The sequence below is a fragment of the Lepisosteus platostomus genome, chromosome 8 (assembly GCF_059453375.1).
Source record: "Lepisosteus platostomus isolate fLepPlt1 chromosome 8, fLepPlt1.hap1, whole genome shotgun sequence".
Taxonomy (NCBI): domain Eukaryota; kingdom Metazoa; phylum Chordata; class Actinopteri; order Semionotiformes; family Lepisosteidae; genus Lepisosteus; species Lepisosteus platostomus.
Window position 1 is genome coordinate 8,730,869 of NC_142618.1, and position 12,402 is coordinate 8,743,270.

The window sequence follows — 12,402 nt, forward strand, 5'->3', positions numbered from 1 at the left end:
AACACCCAAATCCGCTCTGTATAGTAATTAACAAATTGCATGTAAACACATCGACACTGTGAAGTAAAAACAATGTTTGAGCAATACTAAATTAATGAAAGACAGTCGGCACCCAAGAAGTTGTAAAATATCTTACACTTTTGCCGAAAAAAGTGCTTAGTGGGTAAATCAATAATATACCAGCAGGGATTTAGAGAGTAGTGCAGAAACTGCGGAAAGTTTACAGAAATTATTCTTTTCAGATATAGGTGATGCATATATTAGTAATAGAGTTCCCATTAAATGTGCAAAATTCTCATCAAGACCATGACATACCTGCATCATTTTAAACATTTCCTTTTCTGTGCAGTCTTTAAATAACTATATGTCACCCCCTTGTGATGTTACTGGTTCAGCACTAGCATGTGTGCAGGATGAGAAATTTAGTTACAATACCTGAGCATAACTAAACCTTTATCCATAATACATTTAAAACATTTTAGATTTCCTTCAGCATAAGTTGTCAGATATTATTGAAGTTCATATAAATTTGACAACAGTTGTGGTCCTAGAATATTTCTATGACATCCGTTTTCTTTTCCAAGTACAGTCTTTTTAATTGTATTGAACCTTTAATTGAGCTGTTTGCTTTTAAAATGTACTCCAGTTCTTGAATTTTAAGAGACGGTTAGAAATTAGCATTAACCCTGTGCGAGAAGCCGGATTTCAGAATTTCAGGTTGTTGTTTTAAGGTATGATTTAACCAATGGGTCTGCACAAAACTTAGAATTCTTATGGTTTCAAGACAATGTCATACAGTGCTTTGCAAAAGTATTTGCTCCTTCTAATGATGTCCCATTTTTTTAACTAGAAAATGATGTATACATATTTTTTTAAAGTCAGTATTTTTAATAAAAAAAACTCGAATGCTCAAACCAAATGCTTTTGTTGGTGAAAGAAGTTAAATGTCAACAAATCTGTGGCAGGACTTAAAAAAACTGTCCACTTTTCCCAGTTCCCAATCAACTTGCCAGAGCTTGAGCAAGTTTTGAAGGAAGGAAATTACACCATCCTGGTGTCCAAACCGGTTAGAGATTTACCCAAAAATACTTTTTTGCAGCTGCAATTGCAGGCAGAATTGCTTCTGCCAAGTACTGGCTAACGGGGGTGAATAGTACACAATCAACATATTCTAGGTTTTGATTTTTTGTTGCAGATTTTGCAAATATTTAACTGCTTTCACCCATAAAAATAATTCGGGATTAGACCAAATTTATCTATCTAATCATTTGCAGTTTAACAAACTAGGATATCATTGGAAGGTGGTGAGTGCTTTGCAATGCAATGTTATTTATGTCATTTAGAAATCTATGGGGAAACAGAACTCTACACATACAGATTCTAAGAATGGTTAGAAATGAGAGGTCCATCTGTCCTGTTTGGTGAATAGTAGCTAATTGGTGGGAGGATCTTAGCTGTGTTTTTTGTTAAAGCCAAAGTATCAGCTTTAACAACTGAAGCTGTCTGTGTAGCTTGTTCCACACTCCCACAATCCTTTGTCTAAAAGAGTGTGTCCTGTTCTCTATTTTAAATGTCCTTCCATGTAAAAGAAGGGCATTTAAGATTTAACAGAGAACTGTTCAAAATCAGACAGTTGTTTCAGTTGAGGGTTCATGAAACTATCAATCAGTCAGGAGCTTCGTTTGAACAAAAAACAGAAGGTACAGGTTCTTCAGGATCAGGATTGGTTAATGCTAATACAACAGATCAAATCAGAAGTCTTTGAAAAATCTGAAGCTGACTCTAGGTTATGTAAACCTCTTCTTAAAACCAGGAAGGAAGTTTGGTGTGGTGGGAATTAGCAACACTAAAACATGTTTGAAAATGGCCTGATCCTGTTCTCCTCCTGACAGGAAAGAAAAGCTGCAACATGGGATGGAATGAATTACTCAGTACCATTAAGTAGCAATTAGTATTTACCTTGCCTTCTAAGGGGATGAGAGCACCTAAACCATGCCAGCAAAATACACCCCAAAACATGACAGAACCACCTGACCCCTCTACTGTTGAAATGCACAGGGCTGTAGGGATCTTTAGCTTGGTGCCACGAGTGTACTCTTAGTTTTGTTGAGAATACAGTGAAGCCTGATCACATTTCTCCACTGTTCGGTAGTCTATTGCCGGTGCCCTATGCACTACTGGACCCAAGAAGCACAAGTGCGTCTCAAGCGTGATGAGTGGTTTGTGCACTGCACATCGACGGCGGTATCCCACTCTGCGGAGCTCACTGTGGGCCGTGTTGAATTCAACTGGCTGCTCACACCCTACATTCAAATTTGCATTTGATCTCTAGTTGCTCGCCTGTTCTGCCTTGCACTTCAACTTATTGCATGGATGTCCAGATCATGGTGTATGAGCTTCTGCCCACTTTTGACCTTTGCTGATGATGTCCTGCCTTTGCAGATCACCTTAGACAGTGGTCACTACCCAACACACCCCAACAATCACCCCTCTTTCAAAGTCACCAAGGTCTCCTCTCCAGCCATGCCAGCCACAATTAAAGGCAACTAGACCTGTCCAGCATTTTATACATGATGTTAAGCATGCTGGGATATTATCTGCATGAGCCCCATTTGCCCGGGCTTTTCAGTTTTTGGCCACTTCCTGTTCACAAAGCACCCCTGTAGTACTGAGGCATAAGCTGAAAATCAGCACTGCGCAGAACCACATCTGAAAGGCTGCATTCTTAACTATTTTTTTGGTCTTGTTAAATAACACACAGCTTAAGTCACAGAAAGGTTTAAATCAGTTTAGTTAAGGAATTCATAAATTCAATTATGTACTTAAGAATAATTGAGACTGCAAGGCCTAACAGCCCCTGAGGAGTGAAGCTGCACAATTCAATTCACAAGTTCAATTAACTCCAGTGGCTGCAAAAGAGAGCTTTCAGTGTTATTCATTGTTTCAGAACAAAGCAGGCCAGACTTTCATGTGTACTGGTGCTTTGCTCTAAAATGAGTTGCTGTTAAAAAATGCTAAACCAAGGCACTGAATTTCTTTCCATCAGGATAAATAATGTTGCCTGTGTAGCGTGAAACCACAAGGAATGTCTCATCACTTCTTTTCTGAACATATTGACGTTTTTTTTAACAGATCGCCCACAATTCGAGACATGGTAGTGCGGTGTATAGCGCAGATGGTGAATTCCCAGGCTGGTAATATCCGATCCGGCTGGAAGAACATCTTTTCGGTCTTTCACTTGGCTGCTTCAGATCAGGATGAGAGCATAGTGGAGCTGGCCTTCCAGACGACAGGCCACATCGTCAGTAAGTGAACACTGCCCTGCTCTTCACCAGCTCTGCGCGGTTATTCTTATTTTTGATCCCTGCTGAAAAAGAATGGGATTGTTTTGCTCTCCTCTGGTTATATTTAGTCTAGGTACAGTAAGTCCACATTTATTTCTTATTGCACAGCAAAGCTTTCAAGCTTTTGACAGTAAGATGTGATGAATGTCAGTACAGGACCATTCCATCCACCTACAGATGTCACAGTGTATAAATACAGAGCTACTTCCACAGAGGCCTCGAGGAGAAGAGCAACCTTAACCTTGAAGTGGGGTCTTCTTTAGATACGGCTGTACAGGTTGTAAAAAGAATTTCACTGCCAGAAAAATGACACTGTGGAAAATTAAAAACAAAGAACAAAGGGGATTTAGAGCTCAAAACAAGAAGCATATTGTCAAATACAGTAGCTCATAATTTCGTTGAATGTGATTATTTCATTATTATTTAAAATGTCTTGCAAATTATAAGATTATTTATATTGCTGTCCTGAACTCTTTGTTGGCGATGTTTGTGTTGTAAAAACACATTTACCCTAGGGGATATACAGCTTGAATAAAAAAGCATAAGGATTCATGCTTCATTCAGGAAGTGGCTGGATAAGATCCTCTGATCAATTAGCTACTGCAGTGTAACTGCCAAATAGGCTAAATGGCCGAATGGCCCATCTCTCACTTGTAACCTTGCTTATGTTCTCATGTATATTTGAGCTGAAATTCAAGTCTGGCTTTTGTTCCTGTCTCTCCTCAGCGAATGTATTTGAAAAGCACTTCCCGGCCACCATCGACTCATTCCAGGATGCTGTGAAGTGTCTGTCAGAGTTTGCCTGCAATGCCTCCTTCCCAGACACAAGCATGGAGGCAATCCGTCTCATTCGGCACTGTGCGAAATACGTCTCTGAGCGACCGCAGGTAAGAGCTTGTAGTGGCAGCTCCGGCAGAAAAGGTCTGTTTGTATGCCGAAGACAAAAATAACCTCCGATGCTCTCACTCCTTCCTAATGGACAGATGTTTGTAAGTGTGCCTTCTTTGTGTAGTCAATCCCTCTGCCCTTTGCCAGGGCTGTTTCTCCTCTGTCCTCCTCTCTCCGTTTTGTCTTGACCTCTTTCCCTGTTGCAGGCTTTTAAAGACTATACCAGTGACGACATGAATGTAGCCCCTGAAGACAGAGTTTGGGTCCGAGGCTGGTTCCCCATTCTGTTCGAGCTCTCCTGCATCATCAACAGGTGCAAGCTGGATGTTAGAACCAGGTGAGAACAGATCGTTCTGCATTTCTGTTCACCTGGCAGTGCAAAATACTGCTTCACAAATTGTGGTACCCAAGCACTTTATAAATGTTGAAATTCAGACCAGCGAGGGCTTGAAAACTGCCTTTTCTTTTCTGACCCTCCTGTGACATTTAGGTATTCAACAGAGTTCATAGATCCTATTTGGTTACCAGCTACCTACAGTGGCCATCAAAAGTATTCACTCCCCTTGGACTTTTTCACATTTTATTGTATTACAATGTGGAAAATGAAAAGCCACTTTTGACAGCCACTGTATTAGCAGGCTTTTGTGTTTTTTTAATATTGTTGCATATAATTTAACACATGACTTGAAAGTAACAGACAAGCTTGGACACCTGTTAAACCATTACCTTTAATAATAAACAGTCAAGCCAATGGAAGAAAAGTATTTTTGCCTGTTGGTTGCTGGTTACTAGCTGGTGCATTTGGGTTGCTGTTTTCCAGGGGTCTGACTGTCATGTTTGAGATCATGAAAACCTATGGCCACACCTATGAGAAACACTGGTGGCAAGACCTGTTCAGAATTGTCTTCAGGATCTTTGATAACATGAAGCTTCCAGAACAGCAAACAGAGGTAATTTGTTCAAACTCAGGAATATATCTATTTACCCTTTTAAGTGAAAATGAGTAGTTAATATTGCTTGGTGGAGGAATAGATGTGGTAAACAACACGCTTTTCTAATTTCCCAGGGTGAATTTCATTTCAGAGAAGTACAGATGTTGATTTCTCAAAGCATGTATCTGAAAACAGCCACACTGTGTCCATTCTCTAGACTTCCAAGTCTTTGGGTTTAACTATAAAGTGTGGACACTGTATACATTCATATATATACAAGACGTTTCGGCCACGTTTGTCCTTGAAGATTTTTACCTCTGTGTCTTCTGTAATTGCTGACACCTCAGATTCATTCTCTAAGGCTTTTGCTTGAGTCAAACCTTTCAGGGGACGAGCTTATTTTCAGTTATTTTGTTCTCAATACATTTTGTTGTTGTCAATCCTTAGGCTCGTTTGCATCTTTGCATAGCATCCTGGGCTTGTCCGCTTCTACTCCAGCTAATTACAAGTCGAGGCTAACGAACGAAACAGACTGTTGCTGTTGTTTTGTTGAAAAACTGCTGAAACTGAAATTGCACCCTTCCAAGTCACAGCTCTGTCCCTTTTCGAACAGAAAGCCGAGTGGATGACAACCACCTGTAACCATGCACTCTACGCCATCTGTGACGTGTTCACTCAGTATTTCGAGGCACTCAATGACGTTCTCCTGGACGACATCCTCTCCCAGTTGTACTGGTGTGTGCAACAAGGTGAGCTCCCTGCCCTGGCAGAGAACAGTGTAACTTTCTGCAGACGGCTATACGGTCTGTAACTCCCTGTGTCTCTCTCCCTGTAGACAACGAGCAGCTCGCTAGATCAGGAACGAATTGTCTGGAGAATGTAGTTATTCTAAATGGAGAGAAATTCACTTTGGAAACCTGGGATAAGACGTGCAACTGCATGCTGGACATCTTTAAAACCACAATCCCCCATGCGTAAGATCAGAATTTAATTTGGTTTATAGTTAAATATGTGTGGATTGGTTCTTATGTCATAATGCAGTTTTTTTTTTGTAAGAGAAATTAAAAAATAAAATAAAGAACATATTCTGAGAGAGGTTAAGGATGGATCAAATCCCACTGAGTGTTCTCCTCTGCTGGCATTTTTTGAAGGTTGTTGACATGGAGACCTTCTGGAACTGAGAATGAGCCTCCTGCACAGGTGGACATTTCAGACAAACAGCTGGTAAGCAAAGCAGAGTTTTTTTGCTGACAATTGAAAAGTTGGTCAGCCGGTGTCACTGACCCAGTGCAGCCAAGAATACACAACCACAAATACAAATTGAGCTCTGTTCTGCTTCTTTGATATGGCCATTATGACCGTGGAACGAATACACAGCAGCTCCACATTCATTAGATTATATGAAATAGCTTTCAAATTTGTTTGGCCTTTGGAAAGATATGTCATCTAGGATCTTGACCTGTGATCAGACACTCATCAGCTTGAAATTGAGTGCACCGTACAATAACATCTGTTTTAAGCATTCCATGGAGCACTATAAAGAATTGTTTCAGATTCTGCATCAGAGATATCTCCTAGAAAATTTCATCTTGATCCAATGTCTTTTAGGATATAACAATAAACATGAAAGTAATATTTCAACTCCTCATACTCTCTTCACAGTCAGACTGCTAGTATTTCAGAGTTCTTTACATTAATACAGAACCCCTCTGTTAATCTGATTTATGCCATCAGAATTATATCATAAATGACAGAAAAACTACAGAACTGTAAAAACAACTTGTTCCTTTGTTTTGCCCTCATGTTAAGAGGTAGTGTGCCTGCTGTATGTTTAAGCAAATGTGATTAACACATTCAGAAATGCGGTAGAAAGAGTTCCAGGTTTCGCAGAATGGATTGTAATTGGATTTGCAGCAGTGCTCTGCTAGTTCCTAGTGTGAGTGAGTTTGCATGTCCGCCGCTAGGATTCCATCTCGCAGAAGTCGCTGGACATCCAGGCGCGAGCGGACGACCAGCAGTCCACAGGCAGCATGGAGAAGCTGTCCCTGGAGAACCGGAGGCAGAGTCAGTTCAGCGTGGGCTCGGCCGTGCTCGAAGACGGCCGGCAGGCCAGGACCCCCACAAGTAAGTCCCGGGGGGGGTAGCTGCCCGAGGCGGTACGGGCCCCGGCAGACCCCGGGGGGCGCCCTGAAGTAACCATCTGCTTCGCCTGGTTCTCTCGTACGCAGAGGCTCAGGAGCAGAAGCTGTTCGCCGCCCTGCTCATAAAATGTGTCGTCCAGCTGGAGCTGATCCAGACCATAGACAACATTGTGTTCTTTCCCGCCACGAGCAAGAAGGAGGACGCAGAGAACCTCGCGGCTGCTCAGGTAACGGCAAGACGAGCACAGCTCAAGCCACTTACAGGCGCTGTTTATTTCTGCTGTGGTCCAATAGGAAATAGTAGAAATCGGAAGGGGTGCCCTTTGTCATGATAAGGTAATACAATTTGCACTGGCATCAATGTACCTTTCCTGGGACAGAAGGTCCTTTGAAAATTTAAGTGTTGCCTGTAGTCCTCATACACTATCGTCCAGGGCTATCAGAGCCAGGACCCTTGGACTTTTACTTTCCATTACTTAATATAATTATCCTCTCATTTTATTATAACATGGATCATTCCTGTGAGTGGCTGAACGAATGTGGTTCGAGGTACGTGTTGAAATAAAACTCTTCTGTCCGAGAAGGTCATGGTTAAGCTTCTCCTGGAAATTTGTGGTTAGGCCAGTTATTTATCTGAGGGCTTCGGTGCATGAAAGCAAGCCTGAGAGTTGAGGTTCTGACTCAGTAGGTCTCATCCCATGAACTTTACCTTGACAGAGGTCAAGGACTTCATCGTTCTCTGAGGCATGAGCGCAGTTTCCTTGTCTTCCAGCGAGACACCCTGGATGCAGATGTACATGTGGACACCCAGGACCAGGGGATGTATCGCTATCTGACCTCGGAGCAGCTCTTCAAGCTGCTGGACTGCCTTCTGGAGTCGCACCGCTTCGCCAAAGCTTTCAACTCCAGTAACGAGCAGAGGACCGCACTCTGGAAAGCAGGTCAGTCAGTGGTGGGGACAGCAGCTTCCAGGAACCATCCTTACGAGGTGTTGGCCTGGGGAGCTCCTTCAGACCTTACCCATTCGCTCAAGCAGATCTTCTGACCTCTCCAAGTAATAGTTCTCATTCATTGGGGTGCATTATACCCATCAAAGTAGTATAGAAATCCCTGTGGGTTCCACGATGAAGCTGAGTATTTGTTGGACAGTGAAGAGGACACCCAGAGAAAATGTAAAGGTGTCTTCAGCACCAAGTGTACAGCATTATCTGAAGGCATCCAGCTTTTGGGCACTTCGTGATGTCAAGACGGCACTTTCCGGTGACTGTGTTGCAGGTTTCAAGGGGAAGTCGAAGCCAAACCTCCTGAAGCAGGAGACCAGCAGCCTGGCGTGTGGGCTGCGCATCCTGTTCCGCATGTACACCGACGAGTGCCGCAGGGAGGCCTGGGAGGAGGTGCAGAAACAGCTTCTGAAGTAAGAGCGGAGCAGGGGTTCGCACCCGTTTGCTCCTCTCTGTCCTCTGCCATGGCAGGCATGGCCATTGAGCAGAGCAGAGGGTTGAGGAGTGTATTGCACATGGCGGACTACACCACACAATGTAGACGGTACATTACAAACATAACAAATAACAACAACAAAATGATATACTGAGGAGAACAATAAATATGTAGTAGTGGAAAAAAACATGGTAGTGCACAAGTGCAGACGTGCATCGAGTCTGAGGCATTGCAGTTCGCCGTGAAGGATGTGGACTGCAGTGGGGTAGAAATTGGATTTGTCTGCTTGGATTTGTCATTCTGCACCGTCCTGTCGTTTTCTCCAGTTATTTCAGTTCAGTTATTTACATATAGCGCAGTCTGGTTCGATTTTCAAAGTTAATTTTTTCTCATTTGATATAAATGAGCTGAAAGGCAGTTTTCCGGTTGATTTTGTAATTGATGCTGTTAGTGCAGCATGATCTGCATTTGCAAGAACGTTTTATTTTTACAAACCGGTTTTGTATGTCCAGTTACAGAATTGTCATTAAAGGCTTGCCTGGCAGGTAAGAACTAGCCAATCAAACAGCCTCAAGACCCTGCTCCAGTAGCAGTTTGTGTCCAGGTCCTGGTGGACCGAATGGACTACTCTCATCTGTAACCATTCTTATGTTCTTCCGTTCCTGACAGGAGAAGCCAGCTTTGGGCTCAGATCTCCTGGAAAAATGTATAATCTGCTTGTTTCTGTTTCACCTAGGACGCTTGAACTAGATGATTCAATTCAACTAGATGATTCAAATCAGCTGTAAAAGCAGAAAATATTTTTTTTAACCAAATCAATAACATTCTTTTTCAGCGAGAGCATTACCTATCAGGTTGTGCTCCTGTTGAGACTTGAAAAATTGTCCAGATTGTGTTTCGTCCAAGCTTGTGGTCCCGATCGATTCCGTCTGGGAGTCAGTTGTTGAGGTTTGGTTTTCTTTTTGTGTTGCCATGGAGCTGTGCCACAGGACCCACATTCCTGAGGCCTCCCCAAGTGGTATTCTCCGGAGGCACTGTATCCTGTTATTGAAAGATTGTTTTGCAAGATTTACCGTCGTTAACCATTTGTGAACTATCTTCCAAATCACCTTTCCAGCCGAGAATTTGGTGAAAAAAACTCTTAGCTTCCTCCTTCCATGTGAGGTCATTTCCCCGTGGTACCAAGGGGTTGACTTCTGAGTCTCACCTCCTTTAATGCCCAGTGGCAAATGGGGTGACTTCCACCAACTTCTAGAAAGTTCTTGAGGAATTTAAAAATTACTAAAAGTGACTAAAAATTATTTCATTTACCTTTATCATCAAAAACGTTGTGTAAATACATGGAATTTTTTTTTTACAGTCTCGCTTTTTGATATGTTCAAAAATTCACTAGATGTTGACAAATCGGGATGTTCACCTGCATTTCCTTTGCTAAATCAGCTTTGTTTAAAATTCATCCGGGATAGGAATATGGCTGGACTCGGTTGTATGTTCTGTAGGAAAACAATTACATCACAGTCTTTTCAAAATTGTGTTTTTAGTGACAATGAAATGAATCGATTGGCAGTACATACATAATTGGTGGGTTTCCAAACCTTTAATGAAATGTGTTTTGCTCTCTCCGAGTATCAGGAGACCTGCACTCGTGTCTTCTTGTATTCATTTTGGTGACTTTCTTAATAGCATCTCAATGACAAACCAGAGATGCCAGCTTGATAAATGCCAAGTACTTAAGTGTGTAAAGAGGGCTTTAAAGTGATTAGAAAATGGAAAGTGCTCTTTAAAGTAGCTTAGAGGTGAACCCCATAAGAAATGATTTCAAGGCTGGCAGATGGCAGTTATGTAAGAGGCCAGGAGGCTTTTATCAGAACAGAGTGTTGCTTCAGTTAGCCGATGGCATGCTCAAGTCAGAGATAACAGGATCATTAGAACAGGTAACAGCTGGGGCCTGTCATGGGGCTCGAGGATTCGAGTCTGGGTCAAGTCACTAGCCAACTGTGACCAGTTCTCCCAAGCAGAGGCACAGTCCTGCCTGAGCACTGCCCAGTGCAGGGTGAGATTAGCTGGCCCTGCCTGGCAACGTGACCCATGCAGTAGGTGGGGCTGCTATTGAGGGACACGTCTTTCCTCTAATTGGTGCCGCACAGAGAGACAGACACAGACCGGAGGGGCCCGCCTACAGTTCCTCGTTCTTTCCTGAATGAGGCTCTTATTTCCAAGATGGGATGTGAAAGAAACCACAGTCTGTTCCAAAAACTGGGTGGGAAATCTCAAAAAGTGGCGGTTCTAAATAAAATAACAAACAGATTCATCTCTGTGGAGGAAGAGAGGGATGTAAGAGCAGTGCTGCTGAGTCCTGGTCTTGCCAGGCAACACTTGTGCAGCATTATGATTTAACAAGATCCTTTATTATATAGTTGGCAGTCAGCTGGATAAGAGAACATTAACACAAGAAGCACTTACAAAGTTTCTTTTGTGGAGTGGACTGAGTGCTCCTTACATCCAGAAACATTGTCAAGAAAGGGTTATGCTCTTTTCTACAATCTTGTACTTCCAACAGACATGGTGACTGGGACAAATTGTGACAACAACACTTTTCTCCTGTCAAATTAAACGATGGTGGAGTAAAAACAAGCTGAATAAAGTCAAACATTTTCTGTGAAGACGGGACCTGAGAACGTCTAGTCTTCGTCATTAGTAATAATGTGTGTATGCAGCGGGAACAGGTGGCATTCCAAGTGTCGGAATTCCCTCCGGCTCTCAAGGCTTTGATACATGTCTCTGTGCTGAGCTGAGCCCTTGCTTTTTTGGGGAAAAAGACACTGAGGTGTTGTTGGAAATTTCCAAAAATGAATTGCACAATAACACATTCTCTAAAGGCAGGAGGGCCCATCAAAATGTTTCTGTTCGTGAAGCTCAGGCCTTCATGTGCCTCTAGTCAGCTATCATTGGCCAGCTGTGTGCCCTGTGACTGAATTGGCTCCTCTTTTGCAGCGTGTGCAGCGAGGCCATCAGCTACTTCCTGACTCTGACATCCGAAAGCCACAGAGAGGCCTGGACAAACCTCCTGCTCCTGTTCCTCACCAAGGTTTTAAAAATCAGCGATGACAGGGTAAGACCTCCATGCAGTGTTGCCAACAGAACACCAGAGCTAAGAGTCGATCACCCTTGCGTCTGTGACAGACTGGCGTCTCATCAGGATTTTTGTCTCTCCTGGCACCAGTGTTTCCAGAATAAGCTCTGTGTTGCCACTCCTATTGGTAGCATATCACTCTGCAACTTAAAACTGGCAGACCACTCAGCAGGTGTGAGTCTGGCCAGTACCTGGATGAGAGACATCCTGGGAAAGCTAAGGTTGCTGCTGGAAGAGCTGTTAGTAGGGGCATTAGGGGGAGCTCACCCTGCAGTCTGTGTGGGTCCTAATGCCCCAGTATAGTGATGGTTATACTGTAAAAAAGGCGCTGTCCCTCAGATGAGATGTAAAACCAAGATCCTGGCCTTTACAAGTGATGGCCTCCTAATAATCCCCATCTCTGAACTGGCTTCATCACTCTGTTCTCCTCCCCACTGATAGCTGGTGTGTGGTGAGTGTACTGGTGCATCATCCAGGTGGGGCTGCACACTGGTGGTGATGGAGGGGAGTCCCCATTACCTGTAAAG

At 43.1% G+C, this 12,402-nt stretch overlaps 1 protein-coding gene across 4 annotated transcripts in view; it reads left to right on the forward strand.

Annotated features, from left to right (window-relative positions):
- The window catches only part of arfgef1 (ARF guanine nucleotide exchange factor 1), a 93,494-nt gene that overhangs the window by 79,359 nt on the left and 1,733 nt on the right, over nucleotides 1-12,402 (forward strand). For all 4 annotated transcript variants that reach the window (XM_088642291.1, XM_088642292.1, XM_088642293.1 and 1 more), the window contains 12 exons: nucleotides 3,133-3,305; nucleotides 4,071-4,231; nucleotides 4,439-4,569; nucleotides 5,053-5,182; nucleotides 5,778-5,913; nucleotides 6,000-6,138; nucleotides 6,316-6,388; nucleotides 7,129-7,288; nucleotides 7,393-7,532; nucleotides 8,078-8,246; nucleotides 8,581-8,719; nucleotides 11,737-11,854. In XM_088642291.1, the coding sequence (XP_088498417.1) occupies nucleotides 3,133-3,305; nucleotides 4,071-4,231; nucleotides 4,439-4,569; nucleotides 5,053-5,182; nucleotides 5,778-5,913; nucleotides 6,000-6,138; nucleotides 6,316-6,388; nucleotides 7,129-7,288; nucleotides 7,393-7,532; nucleotides 8,078-8,246; nucleotides 8,581-8,719; nucleotides 11,737-11,854 (1,669 nt within the window). The remainder of the gene's footprint in view (nucleotides 1-3,132; nucleotides 3,306-4,070; nucleotides 4,232-4,438; nucleotides 4,570-5,052; nucleotides 5,183-5,777; nucleotides 5,914-5,999; nucleotides 6,139-6,315; nucleotides 6,389-7,128; nucleotides 7,289-7,392; nucleotides 7,533-8,077; nucleotides 8,247-8,580; nucleotides 8,720-11,736; nucleotides 11,855-12,402) is intronic.